The following is a 17,282-nucleotide window of genomic DNA, read 5'->3' as shown; positions in this document are numbered from 1 at the left end:
TCCTCCTCCCGCATTTCTGCTTCTCCCCCTCCCCCAGCGTATCTGACATCTTGCCGGGCTGCGGGGACTGGGAGCCCTCCAGAGCACTGCACATCCCGGGGCACTCAGCTTGTGGGAGTCGGACCACAGGGCTTCCTCCCAACCTGCAGGTACTGTAACTGCTCTCCCAGGCACCTCTCCTCATTGTGCTGCTGAAATCTCTCTCCCTCCCTAATGCCTCTTTCTCCCCATGCCCCCCTCTCTCTCTATATGTCTGTCCCTCAGCATGATCCCCTCTCTCTCTATGCATCTCCCTCTCCATGCACCTCTTTCTCTTTCCAGGCCTCTCTCTCTTTGTATCCCAATGTCCCCATCTCCCCATGCCACTTTCTCTCCCCCGCTCTCTCTCCATGCCCTCTTCTGTTTCTCCCCATGCTTTTCTCTCTCTCTCCTCCTTACAATCCTCTTCCGATCTCTCTCCATGCTCTCCCTATCCCTCCACATGCCCCCCTTGGCTCTGTATGGGAGCTCTAATAAAAAAAAAACATGCACACACATGGGGGTTATACATATACATATATCTCACACCTATCAGCCCCCCACTCCCCCTAATAATCACACCGTTTGCCACTGAAGTTGATGATGTAGTCACTAAAAATCATAGTAAATATGGGCAGATTATAGAGAATGCCCATGATATTGTAATCTTTTGGGCAATGTCTTCTGGCAAGTCTGACTGATTCGATTATCAAAGCCAAATTTTTCAGGACATTTTTTGGACCATTTTACTGGTGTTTGGCCAAAAACGTATGCCTATACACTACATTAAAACTACCCAATTATTGGAAAATCATCCCAATAATTGTATAGTGTGTATGGATATCCCTAGGGGAGATGGGAGTAGTGCCACAATAGTAACTATAGACACTGGGGGTGGGGATAGTTCTGCCACTGCATATTTATAATCACTGTGGGTTGGAAGTTTATGCTTCTGGGGATCTATTGGCACTGTTGGGATGTGAGGCTACTATGTATATATATATATATTATATGTATAGTTATATACAATATTTAAATACTGTACATTTCTGAAAAAATTATATAATAATAATAATAATTTTATTTATATAGCGCTCTTTCTCCAACAGGACTCAAGGCGCTTTACAGACATCAAAAACAATGCACATGATACAGAGGATTTGAGTAATACAACAATAGACAAGCAACACAGACATAAAAGAAAAATCTTAAGTCCACAGAAAGCATAACGCAGGATTGGTGCAGGCATTTTGGGTAATAACTTCCAAGGGTTGTGTATTCCACCCTTATAGGTACCAAGTGCAGCAGCCATCTTGGGCGCTAAGCGTAGGATTACCCAGGGTGGAATAGTCTACCCCTAGAAGAGATGACACAAAATGGGGGTGATTTCAGAGTCCTACAGTTTAGAGTAGGGTTCCAACAAAACCACAAGGTCCATGTATTTTTCATCCCATCCACAAGTGTACCATATGGGGCAGCCATGTTGGGCGCACTTTGAAGGTTACACTGTGTGAGCCATACAAGGGCCAAGTTCATATATGGGAAAACTGATGCTTATGTAGTAGTATGATGTACCCTGCATGTAGGGCACAATGGAAAGGTGTGCAATCAGTGGAGGTAAACATTACAGGAAAAACACATGGTGGGTTGGAAGCGAGCAATGGAGAGAAAAAAAAACACAATAGCAGGTAACTAGTGGCAGAAGTAGGAGTGGGATAACATTTTGATCAGATCTTAGTTCGGGTGGGTAGGAGAATGAGGGGGGCATACTCAGACGCAATGGGGATGTCCCTGCTGATCCTGGTCCTGGTGCTCTTCCCCCACAGTTCCCTGTTCATCTTGATGGTTAGGCCCAGGGGCAGACTTGATGTTCTCAGACAGAGAGGTGGTAAGCCTGGTCTTGGTGTTCTCATGTTTGAGGCGAGGAGAGGCCACATTAAGTTCCAGAGTTTTTAGGTTGTAATGCAGTCCTTCTGTTAATTTGTAAGTTTGTTTGACTTCTGTTTTCCTTCGGTGTAACACAGGTATAACACTGCTATTGATATTAGCTGCCACTTAATAACTAGCCACTTCATACACTAGCCACTGCAGCGTCCTAATAGGCCTGGCGTCCTATGCTGTACTGGTTAAGTAAGTCTACAAACACATGCTCTTTGTGATTACAACCCCCTCCCCCACACAGCAACCCTCCACCAAAAGGTGTTAATCAACTACCAAATGTGAGATCACTAAGCCCCAGTCAATCACAAAGTTTTTGCTGACTACAGATATTAATCCACTTAACAATTTACCAAATATATCTTTTTAGCAATAAACACACAGTGATCAGCTCTCTGCTGTAGTTACCAAATATATCTTTTTAGCAATAAACACAGTGATCAGCTCTCTGCTGTAGTTACCAAATATATCTTTTAGCAATAAACACACAGTGATCAGCTCTCTGCTGTAGTTACCAAATATATCTTTTAGCAATAAACACACAGTGATCAGCTCTCTGCTGTAGTTACCAAATATATCTTTATATACATTATATAAAAAAAAGTTTGTTTTTTTAAAGAAAAAAAGAATCAGTTAAATTGTTAAACAGCTGAAGTGGTTTTCCTTAATCTGCCCATAGTCTAAGTTTTCATTTCACTAAACCACTAACCAACTGAACGATTATCTGACCTACAAAAAGACCATTAAGTGTGACTCATAACAGTATCCAAATTTTTTATCAGACCAACCAACTGAAGAACTTTCAGGATTACGATGTCACAAAAGTAGGCAGTCACTGTCTGCCTGTTAAAATAAAGAATAACATTTAAAAGTGTGTGATGACGCTCCTCACTTTATAGCCACCATTGGTGCATTCAGCCTAGTGCTGGTTACTTATTTCAGTGTATCCAACACTGTGCTTTGCCAGCTTGGGCTGGTGAAACCATAAAGGGTACAACCGTAGTATGGAGGTCCCTACACCAAGATTACAACTGCCATTACAAAGGTGACACCAAGGCTGGTATGCATCTGGACCCACTCCGGGGTATAAACAGATCTGGCGAATAAAGCACCAAGTTTCTTCTAAATACCCAATACCCCATGGGTATGGAAGTGACAGTGATAAAAATAGACAGCTTCTCTTTGTTGAATTACAAGTCCAGGTGTGGCAAAAATGCCAAACCCCAATAGCTGCTGGGGTAAGTGGACACTTGAAGAACCATGATTGCCAGCTTGCCCTGGCACCAAGATCACATGCCGCTTCATCCCCCAATTTTCACAAGTATTTTTTTATTTTATTTCAACAGACACTCAGGGTGGTATCCTATTAGCTGCAGTAAGTTCCCGCAGCTAAAGGATTCCCCCGAGGATATCCTATTAGCCCCGTAAGCCAGCACTTTTCGGTGATTGTGCTTCGCGTGCCTCAGGAACGCGAAACAGAATCCGCAATAAGCAGCCCCAAGAGACCAATTATTGGACCCGAACACATGGGTCCGTGATGTTATCATGGATCCCATGTGTTATCGGCCGATAATGGGTGAGTTGCCTAGAACGCCACACTAGGAAAGCCCAGAGTTAAAGTACAAATAGGAGGTGCAGGGGGTGTGGCATTGTGAATAGCATCACAATAATATGATTGCTGGCTGGGTGTCATCCTCGATTTCACCCTCTCTTTCTTATCCCACAGTAACTTTCTATTCCAGTGCCCTACATCAGAGTTTCCAAAACTAAGCCATTAAAGTCCATGATTTAAGGATATCCATGCTTGAATATATATGATTAAATCAAATTGACTGAGGTACTGTGTCATGAACCTGACTGTATTTCTCATGTTCTGTAGCTTACCTCAGCATATCCTGTAAACTGCATTTGCTTCAGCTCAGCATGAGGACTGCAAATCTGTGTTGCTTACTCTTGATCAGCCACCTGAGTAGGGATTCCTCTGAGTAATCAGCTGTGTGCAGCATTTGATCCTTCACTGTGTTCAGCTCTCTGTTGTTTAGGCCTAATAGGCCCTACACACATGCCGATATCACATACTTGCCTACCTGACCCTCTCCATGAGGGAGAAAATGCTCTGTTCCTGGACTTTCCTGGTAATGTATGATTGCCATCACCTGTGGTGAAACATCTTTCTTATCAATTAACTAGCTCACCACAGGTGATGGCAATCATACATTACCAGGAAAGTCCAGGAACAGAGCATTTTCTCCCTCATGGAGAGGGTCAGGTAGGCAAGTATGCGATATCACTGCACGATATGAACGATCTCGTTCATTAATGAACGAGATAACGTTCATATCGTGCAGTGTGGAGTCACCAGCGATGAACGATGCGCGGCCCCGCGCTCGTTCATCGCTGGTGACATGTCGGCTGTGCATGCAGGCCAATATGGACGAGATCGTCCATATGTGCCTGCACGTCTATGGAGCCGGGTGGAGTGAAGAAACTTCACTCCCCCCGTCACTGCCCCCCCGCCGCCGGGTCGCCCGTATCGGCCGTCGGGCACCTCGGCGGCACATCGCCTAATGTGTAGGGCGCCTAAAAGTCAGCATCCTCTGTTCATTTTTAGAAGTTCAGGCTTCAGTGTATTTCCGGCCTGCTAGGCCTCACTCCACATCACAGCCTAACCTGGGTCCTCATTCCGAGTTGATCGCTCGCTAGCTACTTATTGCAGCCATGCAAATGTATAGTCACCGCCCACGGGGGAGTGTATTTTCGCTTTGCAAGTGTGCGATCGCATGTGCAGCCGAGCGGGCCGAAAAAGTTTTGTGCAGTTTCTGAGTAGGTCTGAACTTACTCAGCCCTTGTGATCAATTCAGCCTGTCCGGTCCCGGAATTGACGTCAGACACCCGCCCTGCAAACGCCTGGACACGCCTGCATTTTCCCTACCACTCCCAGAAAACAGTCAGTTGACACCCATAAATGCCTTCTTTCTGTCAATCTCCTTGCGAACGGCTGTGCGAATGGAATCGTCGCTAGAAGCATTGCACAGCAACAATGCTGTTTGTACCCGTACGATGCGCATGTGCATTGCGGTGCATACGCATGCGCAGTAGTAACCTGATCGCTGCGCTGCAAAAAATAAGAATTTACTCACCGGTAATTCTATTTCTCGTAGTCCGTAGTGGATGCTGGGAACTCCGTAAGGACCATGGGGAATAGACGGGCTTCGCAGGAGACTGGGCACTCTAAAAGAAAGATTAGGTACTATCTGGTGTGCACTGGCTCCTCCCTCTATGCCCCTCCTCCAGACCTCAGTTAAGGAAACTGTGCCCGGAAGAGCTGACACAACAAGGAAAGGATTTGGAATCCAGGGTAAGACTCATACCAGCCACACCAATCACACTGTACAACTTGTGATAACCATACCCAGTTAACAGTATGACCAACAACTGAGCCTCAGTAACAGATGGCTCATAACAATAACCCTTTAGTTAAGCAATAACTATATACATGTATTGCAGAGAGTCCGCACTTGGGACGGGCGCCCAGCATCCACTACGGACTACGAGAAATAGAATTACCGGTGAGTAAATTCTTATTTTCTCTGACGTCCTAGTGGATGCTGGGAACTCCGTAAGGACCATGGGGATTATACCAAAGCTCCCAAACGGGCGGGAGAGTGCGGATGACTCTGCAGCACCCCATGAGCAAACTCAAGGTCCTCCTCAGCCAGGGTATCAAACTTGTAGAACTTGGCAAACTTGTTTGACCCCGACTAAGTAGCAGCTCGGCAAAGCTGTAAAGCCGAGACCCCTCGGGCAGCCGCACAAGAAGAGCCCACCTTCCTTGTGGAATGGGCTTTCACCATTTTGGATGCGGCAATCCAGCCGCAGAGTGAACCAGCTGAATCGTGCTATAGATCCAGCGAACAATAGTCTGCTTCGAAGCAGGAGCGCCAACCTTGTTGGCTGCATACAGAATAAACAGCGAGTCAGACTTTCTGACTCCCGCCTATCTGGAAACATAAATTTTCAAAGCCCGGACTACGTCCAGCAACTTGGAATCCTCCAAGTCCCTAGTAGCCGCAGGCACCACAATAGGCTGGTTCAAATGAAACGATGATACCACCCTAGAAAGAGATTGGGGACGAGTCCTCAATTCTGCCCTGTCCATATGGAAGATCAGATAAGGGTTTTTACATGACAAAACCGCCAATACTGACACAGGCCTAGCCGAAGCTAAGGCCAATAGCATGACCACTTTCCACGTGAGATATTTTAGCTCCATGGTCTTAAGTGGCTCAAACCAGTGGGATTTCAGGAAATCCAACACAACGTTAAGATCCCAAGGTGCTACCGGTGGCACAAAAGGAGGCTGAATATGCAGCACCCCCGGAACAACGTCTGAACTTCAGGCAGTGAAGCTAGTTCATTTTTAGAGAAAATGTATAGGGCCGAAATCTTGACCTTTATGGATCCTAATTTTAGGCCCATAGTCACTCCTGACTGTAGGAAGTGCAGGAATCGACCCCGCTGGAATTCCTCTGTAGGGCCTTCCCGGCCTCACACCAAGCAACCTATTTTCGCCCTATACAGTGAAAAAGTCTTGCTGTCACGTCTTTCCTAGCCTTTATCAGCGTAGGAATAACTGCATCCGGAATGCCCTTTTCCGCTAGGATCCGGCGTTCAACCGCCATGCCGTCAAATGCAGCCGCGGTAAATTTTGGAACAGACAGGGCCCCTGTTGCAACATGTCCTGTCTGAGAGGCAGAAGCCCTGAGTTCTCTGAGAGCATTTCCTGCAGCTCCGGGTACCGAGTCCTTCTTGGCCAATTCGGAGCAAAGAATATTGTTTTCACTCCTCCTTTTATTACAATTCTCAGCCCTTGGGTATGAGAGGAAGAGGAGGGAATACAGAGACCGACTGGAACACCCACGGTGTTACTAGTGCGACCACAGCTATCACCTGAGGGTCCCTTGACCCGGCGTAAAACCTTTTTTAGCTTTTTATTGAGGTGGGACGCCATCTAGTCCACCTTAGGCAGTTCCCATCAATTTTCAAACTGCGTGAAGACTTCCTGATGAAGTCCCCACTTTCCCGGGTGGAGGTCGTTCCTGCTGAGGAAGTCTGCTTCCCAGATGTCCACTCCCGGAACGAACACTGCTGACAGTGCGCTTACTTGATTCTCCGCCCAGCGAAGAATTCTGGTGGCTTCTACCCTCGCCACCCTGCTCCTTGTGCTGCCTTGGCGGTTTACATGAACCCCTGTGGTCTGACTGGATCAGAACCGGTTGGTCGCGAAGCAGGATCTCCGCTTGACTTAGGGCGTTGTATATGGCCCTTAGTTCCAGGATATTGATGTGAAGGCAAGTCAGTTGACTTGACCTCAGACCTTGGAAATTTCTTCCCTGTGTAACTGCCCCCCACCCTCAGAGGCTTGCATCCGTGGTCACCAGGATCCAGTCCTGAATGCCGAATCTGCGGCCCTCGAGAAGGTGAGCACTCTGCAGCCACCACAGGAGAGACACCCTGGCCCTGGGGGATAGGGTGATTAACTGATGCATCTGAAGAGGTGATCTGGACCATTTGTCCAGTAAGTCCCATTGGAAGGTCCTCGCATGGAACCTGCCTAAGGGGATGGCCTCGTATGATGCCACCATCCTTCCCAGGACTCGAGTGCAGTGATGCACTGACACCTGTTTTGGTTTTAATAGATTCCTGACCAGTGTCATGAGCTCCTGAGCTCTCTCTATCGGGAGATAACCCTTTTCTGGTCTGTGTCTAGGATCGTGCCTAGGAGAGGCAGATGAGCTGTAGGAACCAACTGCGACTTTGGAATATATAGAATCCAGCCGTGTTGCCGTTACACTTCCAGAGAAAGTGATACGCTGTTCAGCAACTGCTCTCTTGATCTCGCTTTTATGAGGAGATCGTCCAAGTACGTGATAATAGTGACACCTTGCTTCCGCAGGAGCACAATCATATCCGCCATTACCATGGTGAATATTCTCGGGGCCATGGAGAGACCAAACGGCAATATCTGAAATTGGTAATGACAATCCCATACCGCAATTTTGAGGTACGCCAAATGAGGTGGATAAATGGGGACCTGAAGGTATGCATCCCTTATGTCCCGATTCACAATAAAGTCTCCCCCTTTTTAGGCTTGCACTGACCGCTCTTAGCGATTCCATCTTGAACTTGAACTTTCTCAGGTATATGTTCAGGGATTTTTAATTCAATATGGGTCTGACGAACCGTCTGGTTTCGGGATTACAACATGGTCTAATAATAACACCCTCTTGTTGAAGGAGGGGACCCTTGACCATCACCTGTTAAAGATACAATTTGTGAATTGCAGATAACACTGGCTCCCTCTCTTGGGGGGAAGCCTGCAGGGCCGTCGGTGAGGGGGCATCTTCTCACAGTCCAGCTTGTATCCCTGAGACACAATATCTATTGCCCAGGGATCGAACAGGGAGTGAACCCACTTGTGGCTGAACTTACGAAGGCGTGTCCCTACCGGGCCTAGCTCCGCCTGTGGAGCCCCAGCGACATTGGTGGATTTTTGTAGGGGCCGGGGAGGACTTCTGTTCCTGGGAACTAGCTGCCCGGCTCTGACAAGAAAGGACACCCCTCAGACTTTCTTGTTTCTTTATACGAAAGGCTGCATTTAATAATGTCGTGCTTTCTTAGGCTGTGCAGGAATATAAGGCAAACTAGCAGAATTACCAGCTATAGCTGTGGAGACCAGGCCCGAGAACCCTTCTCCACACAATCTTCAGCCTTCCATATGCCTCTTAAGTCGGCATCATCTGTCCAATGCATATTCTACAGGACACGTCAAGCAGAGATCGACATAGCTTTGACTCTAGGACCCAGTATACTCATGTCTCTTTGGGCATGCTTTATAACTATATATCTATCACTTAAGACAGTATATATATATATTTATATTGCATACTAGGGTCTCATCTCTTCTGATAAGGTACCTGTCCACGCTGCCACACCGCTATAAACCCATGCCGACACAATCGCCGGTCTGGGTAGTATACTAGAATGTGCACGCTATCTGCAGGATCCCTGAGAATAGCAAGTGCTACCGTCTGTGCAAACAGGACACCCCAGGGGAAGATTCTCAACATATCCTGGCCCTAGTGGGGAAAGGATACAGCCTGAAAATTCTCTTGTGGGAAGCTGCCGTCTCTTGTCTGGAGATTCCCGCTCTTTTTCCTCATGAGAGGAGGGAAATTTACCTCAGCATTCTTCCCCTTAAACATGTGTACTCTCGTGTCAGGGACAGATGAGTCATCAGTGATATGCAAATCATCTATTATTTCAATAATCATATATTGAATACCTTATAGCCATCTTGGCTGTAACTTTGCATTATCGTAGTCGACAGTGGAGTTAAACTCCATGTCGATACCAGTGTTTATTATTATGGATAGTGAGCATTGAGAGACTCTGAAGGTCTCTGTGACATAGGGACAGACATGGGTAGATTTCCTGTCTGTTCCCTAACCTTTTGTGCAATAAATTCACCTTAGCACTTACACATATCCAAACAGGTGTCGGCGTTGTCGACGGAGACACCCTTTCACACACATATCCGCTCTATCAGGAGGAGCCTTTTACCTCAGACATGTCGACACACACGTACCGACACACCACACACACAGGGGGTGCTCTATTTGAGGACAGTTCCCCCACAAGGCCCTTTGGAGAGACAGAGAGAGAGTATGCCAGCACACACCCCAGCGCTATATAACCCAGGGATTACACTACAACTCAGTGTTTACCCAGTAGCTGCTGTATATACAAATTTTGCGCCTAAATTTATGTGGCCCCCCCCCCCCCCCTCTCTTTTAACCCTTTGTGTACCAGGATACTGCCGGGGAGAGCCTGGGGAGCTTCCTTCCAGCGGAGCTGTGAAGAGAAAATGGCGCTGGTGTGCTGAGGAAGAAGGCCCGGCCCCCTCAGCAGCGGGCTTCTGTCCTGTTTCTGACTAAAAATGGCGGGGGTTTTACACATATACAGTTTTCCAGACTGTATTATGTGTATATATTGCCAAAAGGTATACTTATTGCTGCCCAGGGCGCCGCGCCCCCCCCCCCCCCCCCCGGCGCCCTGCACCCTACAGTGACCGGAGTGTGTGGTGTGCAGTGGGAGCAATGGCGCACAGCTGCAGTGCTGTGCGCTACCTTAATGAAGACCGGAGTCTTCTGCCGCCGATTTTATCTCCTTCTTCTGTCTTCTGGCTCTGCAAGGGGGACGGCGGCGCGGCTCCGGGAATGGACGATCGAGGTCAGGCCCTGTTTTCGAACCCTCTGGAGCTAATGATGTCCAGTAGCCTAAGAAGCACAAGCTAGCTGCACGCAGGTAGGTTTGCTTCTCTCCCCTCAGTCCCACGTAGCAGTGAGTCTGTTGCCAGCAGATCTCACTGAAAATAAAAAACCTAACAAATACTTTCTTTCTAGCAAGCTCAGGAGAGCCCACTAGGTGCATCCAGCTCTGGCCGGGCACAGATTCTAACTGAGGTGTGGAGGAGGGGCATAGAGGGAGGAGCCAGTGCACACCAGATAGTACCTAATCTTTCTTTTAGAGTGCCCAGTCTCCTGCGGAGCCCGTCTATTCCCCATGGTCCTTACGGAGTTCCCAGCATCCACTAGGACGTCAGAGAAATCGGCAATGTGCGATCAACTCGGAATGACCCCCCTGGAGTACCGACGTGACAGGGTCTGATCACCTGACCATGAGCTATCCAATCCTGTGCCAGCCTGAGACTCCCTGAATCATCTGACTGTATTCACTAATCACCAAGCGGTATAAGTAGAGAGACCTGTGTTTCAGAAGCTGTCAGTTCTTTGAGTCACACAGCTCAGTGTGAGCTTAGTAGCTGAGCTCCCCAACAGGTAACACTAATTACCTTAGTATGTGTAAACCTCTGCTCTTTTGCTACACAGCCTGGTTCACAGTGCGCTATCAGTTATAAAGGTACCCAGCCCGATTCACAGTGCGTTACCAGGTATACCGGTACCCAGCCCGCTTCATAGTGCATTACCAGTTATACCGGTACCCAGCCCGGTTCACAGTGCGCTACCAGTTATACCGGTACCCAGCCCGGTTCACAGTGCGCTACCAGTTATACCGGTACCCAGCCCAGTTCACAGTGCGCTACCAGTTATATCTGGTACCAGCACGGATTAAAGTTGCGTTACCAGTTATAAACGGGTATCAAGCACGGATCAGTTGCTTAACCAGTTTAATCTGGTACCCAGTTCGGTACTTAGTCTCACCAGTAACCAGCATGGTCCTAGTGCTCTGGTAACCAGCCAGGTTCAGGCACGCCGGTAACTAGTCTGGTTCTCAGTCTCACCGGTAACCAGCCCGGTTCCAGTCTCACCGGCAACCAGTCTGGTTCAACGTCTTCAGCTCTCCCCCCAGATCCGCGCAATTCCAGAGTACCCATTTCATAGTTAGCTTGAGTACTTGCATGAGGAAGACTTACATTCGACCACCTCCGTTCCCTCACAACACCAGTACCTCTTCCTGACCATCGGGGGAATCCCAGAGTACACAAACACCTAGCCCTGTGACAGAATATCCAGTTCATCTCCAGCGGTAGCCAGTCCAGTCCAGCAGAGCATCACCATCCTGTTATCAACACCAAGTCTCTGGTGTTCCAGTGGTCAGTATTTGGCTCCCTCTGTCGAGGCACAGGTTCGACAGGTCACGGGATTATTCCTTATCTATTCTTCTTATCGAGTTCCACATATCAGCCAGATATACACATAGTCCTCCAGTTACCTGCACAGACTTCACATATACTCTGGGTTCACAAAACTCACAGTCATGACATACTGTACTAATTAAGTTAATCATGCATGGATCTCCTTAAAACCTAGACTGTAATGGCGAAGTCTGCCCTACACAATTAAAACTCTCTCCATTAAAGCCATCAAACACTCTTATACCCTGTACATCTCCAACGCCATTTCCTCACACACTACATCACATCCACTCTACTCAAGCAATGAGCACTCCATTCCTCTTCTATGATCACCACTTCCCACTCCTGCCTTCAGATTTTCTCCAGTGCTGTTCCAAGGATGTAGTTATGTGACCGGCGGCCCCCTAAGCACAGATCACATGAACCCAACCCCTGTTCCATGAAATTTACCCAGTCTACTCCCTTATCGTATTAATACTACTAAACTTAACCTTCCTTCCACACATGGTCATCCTGTGGGCTAAGCATATATACAATACAGATAAATTGTACGCAATTGAGATATAAACAAGGCAAACAGGTTCAATAATGTGTGAGCTTAATGGCTTCACTGTACAGCATTTTTTAAACTGTAAAACACTAATTATAATTTTTACTGTTTAAATTAAATATAAAAAATATTACAACATGCAGTCATCTAGGCATACCTCCCAACAGTCATGTTTTTTTTGGGACTGTCCCGCTGTCCCACCCACGGGCCGCAGTGTCCCGCGGTGGGGGGGGGGGGGGGGGCAGTTGGGAGGCGCCTGTAGTCACTGCTCTTCTTAGCAGAGCAGCGGAGAATAGACGCTGTGCGCTCTATTCAGTGGAGACAGAGAGGGCATGCCAGCAGCTTACAGAGCGCTGGGCATGCCCCCTCAGTGATGAAAATGGGGGGCGTGGCTCACGATCGCAGACTCTCCCACGAAGCCACACCCCTTTCTCATAAGTCATGCCCCCTTTCCGGCCGGCTGCGCGCTACGTGCGCGCAAGTGTCCCTCTTTAAAGGTTAGTAATGTTGGGAGGTATGATTTAGGCTAAAACACAAAACAGTATTTCAGAATGTCATTAAGAACAGCAAACAGCCTTTATAAACTTTGGACTGCAAATGCAAATTTGGGGAGTTAATTGGAGAGGAGAGGAGCAGAGGTGCCAATACAACATAATCAAACTTTCTAAATAAAAGAACATTTTATACCAGTTTCAATTATTCAAGGAATCTATCTAATTGAAATCCCAATACAGATAAGATAAAAAATTTACCTTTTATTGCAATGCAGGTCATAGATTGGAGTTTTAAACTGAATAGATTTCACCATTTCCCCAGTCCGTAAAGAATATAAATCCACACAGCAGTAAGGTTGGCTTGTGCTTAGAAAAGAGAAAAATAGCATATTCAATAGATATACTTAAAATATCAGATTGTACACAAAGACAAAATATTATGATATAGAGTCCTCTGTATCATTACGCAGAATAAGACACACAGTCACTGCTCTTACTGGTGACAGGTGGAACACACATTTGTGGCACCCATAGCATGTGATTACATGTCCTGCCATGCAGTGGCACTTGTATATCACCTTGCTGTAGAGTGCATTCTACTTAAAATGTAACACGTGACATTTTAAATGTGAAGAAACACACATGGTGCAGGTACATAAGCCATGTTTGTTATGTTTACAGGTTGTGCTTTAAGTTTAAGCCTGCAGTACGGATGCTCCAGTAATGTGATTTACTGTACTAGGTTTACAACCTGTCCAGGATTGCTCAGGTGACCAAGACATTTGTACGTGCCACCTCCTCCTCCCCATGCCAACTCCTCCTTCCCTACCTGTCCTGCTCCCTACTTTCCTATGCACTTCCATGGAAGGTCTACTACCAGGAAGACTTTAGAGATGAAGGGAAGTGTGGTGTGCGTGCCCAATGTCACTCACAGGTGTGATGATGTAACCTGGGCGTACAAGGGAGGGACAGGTGATAAAGCCTTAATACAGTCATAAGCACAATGGAAGGTACTCTGGATATGTGCTATTACAATTCTCAGTATGTATAGACAGATCTGTCAGGGTGTGCTGGGACATGCAGTACCCCAGCTGAGGAACAGCCCTCATCTGCTGCAATGACAAGAGTGTGTCCCTTGGGTGATGGTGGGGGTGAGTTAGTGCAGAATTGTCTTTTCCCTCTATGTATAACCGGTTTGTGGTGCTATGTACTTGTTTGTCACACTGGGGATCAGGTTTATCATTGCAAGTTACACATCGCCGGAAGCCTGAACTGTGTCTACAGATGTGTCCTCATACATCCAGCCTCAATATGCTATGCAGAGTGAGACACCTGGTGCGAGTAAGCTGCCAGGTCCCGTGCAACTCTGCTAATGTTGGCCATTTTTTTTTCCCGAAAAATGCGTCTTATTCGTATAGTGACTAGGAAACGCACAAGGAGACTGCTGAGTAATTTGATATATGACACTTGTATATTGTGTGTGACTGAGTCTGTATATGGATATGGAGCAGAACAGAACTTGTATTAGAAAAAATCTGCGGCTGCTACATTGTAGCACTATCTGCACAGATTCAGAGACTCATTTCCACACAGATAAGTGTCCTATTAAATAAATAAGCACAGTCTCCTTGTGCGTCCTACTCACATTGTGAATGAGATGCATTTTCGGCAAAAAAGACGCCCGACGCTAGAAGATTCTCACGCAAGCTGGCGTGCCAAGAGGAGAAGTTTGGCATGACTGCAGCAAAGATGTACGAGGTCAAGGACACATCTATATTTAGGGAACGTGTCTCCCTTTAAACCTCCGCTTTGCCTCCCAGATGGGGGGATTTGGTGTAGTATACAGGGTATGAAGTGTAGTGTATAGGACCATGTAGTGTAGTGATGTAGTTCAGCGTGTAGGGGATGTAGTATATCGATATAGTGCAGTGGATAGGGGAATGTAGAGCAGTAATGAAGTGTTATGATATAGTGCAATGTATGGGGACACACAGGGGAGCATGTAGGGGGGCATGTGACGGATAGGGCATTTGAGGCACATAGGGGAATATTGTCCAATAGTATCCCCCATTTTTTTTTTTATTAAATTTTTTTCATAATATAAGTATTTTAGTCTGCCAAGGTTTTTTTTTGTGTGTGTGTGTGTGGGGGGGGGGGCTTGGTGTTTGTTTTGGGGGGCGGGCGCCAAATTACTGCCTTGCTCCGGGTGACGAAAATCCTAGTTTCGGACCTGCCCTAGCCATAAAGTCGTACTGTATTTGTTTGCTTACCCTTATTTTAAATGTGTGAAATGGGCATGAGGGGACTCTGGTCTGGCCTGACATCTAAGGGAATCTGGTGGCTCTTAGGCATATGCTAGGCTCTGAGGCAAATAAAGCGGCATGATGGGGCTCTGACACTTATGAAGGCACTTGATGGGTCTCTGTGCTTGCAAATAAAGAAGCATGTGGAGATGTCTGATGGCATACTGTATAAGGGAAATGTAGAGGGAATATAAAGGGGCAAGTGTATGGGCCTGATGCCATATAAGTGTGTGAGCCTGAAAGCTGAAAAACAAATTGGTTATAACCCTATTGTGACTTACCTTTATAACCATCATAGACAAGTAGGGGGGATATTGAAAGAGGATAGAATCCTTTACTTAAATCACAAAATAAAAAGCTGGTTTCTGGACATTTCTAGAGCTATACAATACACATCTAATTATCCTTTCTCCATAGCAGGCAGTTAAAGTAAAATTTCTGAAAATAATGTACATTTGCTTTATTTCAACATTAGAGTCCTAACTATATTATAGAATCAATACAAAACTTGTAAACTTCCCTGCTTCCATGGCTCCAGAAGGAATCTGATGAGAACAATAAACACACACCACATCCTGAGCACACTGTATTATAGTGGTAATTTGCAATAATACAGATAATCAGCCAAACACTGGAAACTGGAAGATAATGTTCTGCAATGTCGATTGACAACAGACGTTCAGTACACAAAGCAGCTGTGGACCGACAAATACAGACACACAAAAGATGTGTCCTCTGTAGCCCTTTACATGGGAGAGAAACCAGGACCAAAGAGTAATCATTTAATAAAATGGTACAGAGCCATTTTGTCTGGAAATTAGGACACACTGCTAAATTGCTGAAAATAATTGCTCATCACTTAACTAAGCAATTTGTGCAACTTTCTTAGTTTCAATGACAAGCAAAAAAAACATTAACTGAGCACAGAATGCCAAAATATTATTTTTAATTGTCTACTAACTGGTTTAAATTAAAGGCAAAATAATCTTACTATATATTTTTCATTGCAATTACATAATGTATAGTTGATCTGTTACTATCTTTGTTTTAATGTGCTGAAATCTTGTAAAAGTAATTAAAAAAAAAAAGTTTTATATTTTAGTTTGACCTCAAGTGTAAATGAGTTTCTTTTGATTATCAAATCTGTAAACTCAAAATATAAAAGTAACATCACAAAACCCAGTATTCTTCAACTACTAGGGTTAAATAGGTAAAAATTGCAACAACAACAAAAAAAGTCTGCTTTGTCCACATGGAAATAATATTATTTAAATTATTAAGTAATAAACAATAATAAAAAGTTTGCAGTGAAAGGGATAACATATTGGGGTATTCTTGGGAAAAGAGAAAGACCTGATGACACCAGAATGTACAAGACAGAAAGTTGGAGCATATCATCACAGTGAGCATTTACATTTTTTTTTTTATAAGGGGACTGCTAGAAAAAGCACACCTTCAGACTGTAGAGAGAAGGTCTGTAAGGAAGGGTTTTTTCTTTTACATAATGGTTAATAGATGCATTAGTCACATAGCAGCTGTGGTCAAATAATTCAAAGACAATGTTAGGCTTCTAAAGGGGAGATTTATTTAATTTGTCATATCAACAACTGTGATGGATAAATGGCAGAAACTAGTAACTTTGGCCAACTTCTCTACTTTATTCCTCTCCAAGGCTTGATACATATCCCCTTAAGTATATTAGAGTTCTCATTGGATAGAAGGTAGATCAAATTAATTTAGCAGTATGGCAGTTGACCAGTACCAACCAGCAAGGGGGGGTTTGAACCAGCGGACCGAGCGGGGGGCGATGGGGGCATTTGCCCCCCAACATACTGAAAGCCACGCCCACTTACAGATGATGAGCCCTGTGCTGGGTACGCCCAGGAGCCTGCGAGAGAAGAGAGCAGCGCACCCTGTTGTTGCTGCTGCCAGGCCGGCTGGAGTGAGCTCCCCTGTCTCTGGGGATTGTTCCTGGTGTAATCCCCGACACCCGGTCTGTGCTGACACGGTCACTCCCAGCTCACATCCTCCCAGTCAGCAGCTGTGCTGACTAGTTCCGCCCACCGCCAGCAGAAGACAGTCTCCTGTCCCTGGGCTGATGGCAGAAGATGGGCTGCAGGAGAAGCAGAGCGCGTAGAAGGCGCCTGCCGAGGACCCGATGCTGTCTCTGCAGGATGTGCCGGAGGAGGACGATGCCCTGCAGAGTGAGTACAGTGCTGTGCTGGCGGGAAGCGATGCAGAGAAGTGCTCTTACCCAGAGG

At 46.2% G+C, this 17,282-nt stretch overlaps 1 protein-coding gene across 7 annotated transcripts in view; it reads right to left on the bottom strand.

The window, feature by feature from the left end:
• BCAS3 (BCAS3 microtubule associated cell migration factor) overlaps positions 1-17,282 on the bottom strand; it is a 2,144,796-nt gene that overhangs the window by 1,782,106 nt on the left and 345,408 nt on the right. For all 7 annotated transcript variants that reach the window (XM_063954016.1, XM_063954015.1, XM_063954017.1 and 4 more), the window contains exon 8: positions 12,977-13,084. In XM_063954016.1, the coding sequence (XP_063810086.1) occupies positions 12,977-13,084 (108 nt within the window). The remainder of the gene's footprint in view (positions 1-12,976; positions 13,085-17,282) is intronic.

Source organism: Pseudophryne corroboree, chromosome 2 (assembly GCF_028390025.1).
Source record: "Pseudophryne corroboree isolate aPseCor3 chromosome 2, aPseCor3.hap2, whole genome shotgun sequence".
Classification (NCBI taxonomy): domain Eukaryota; kingdom Metazoa; phylum Chordata; class Amphibia; order Anura; family Myobatrachidae; genus Pseudophryne; species Pseudophryne corroboree.
This window is presented reverse-complemented; position numbering and strand designations above follow the sequence as displayed.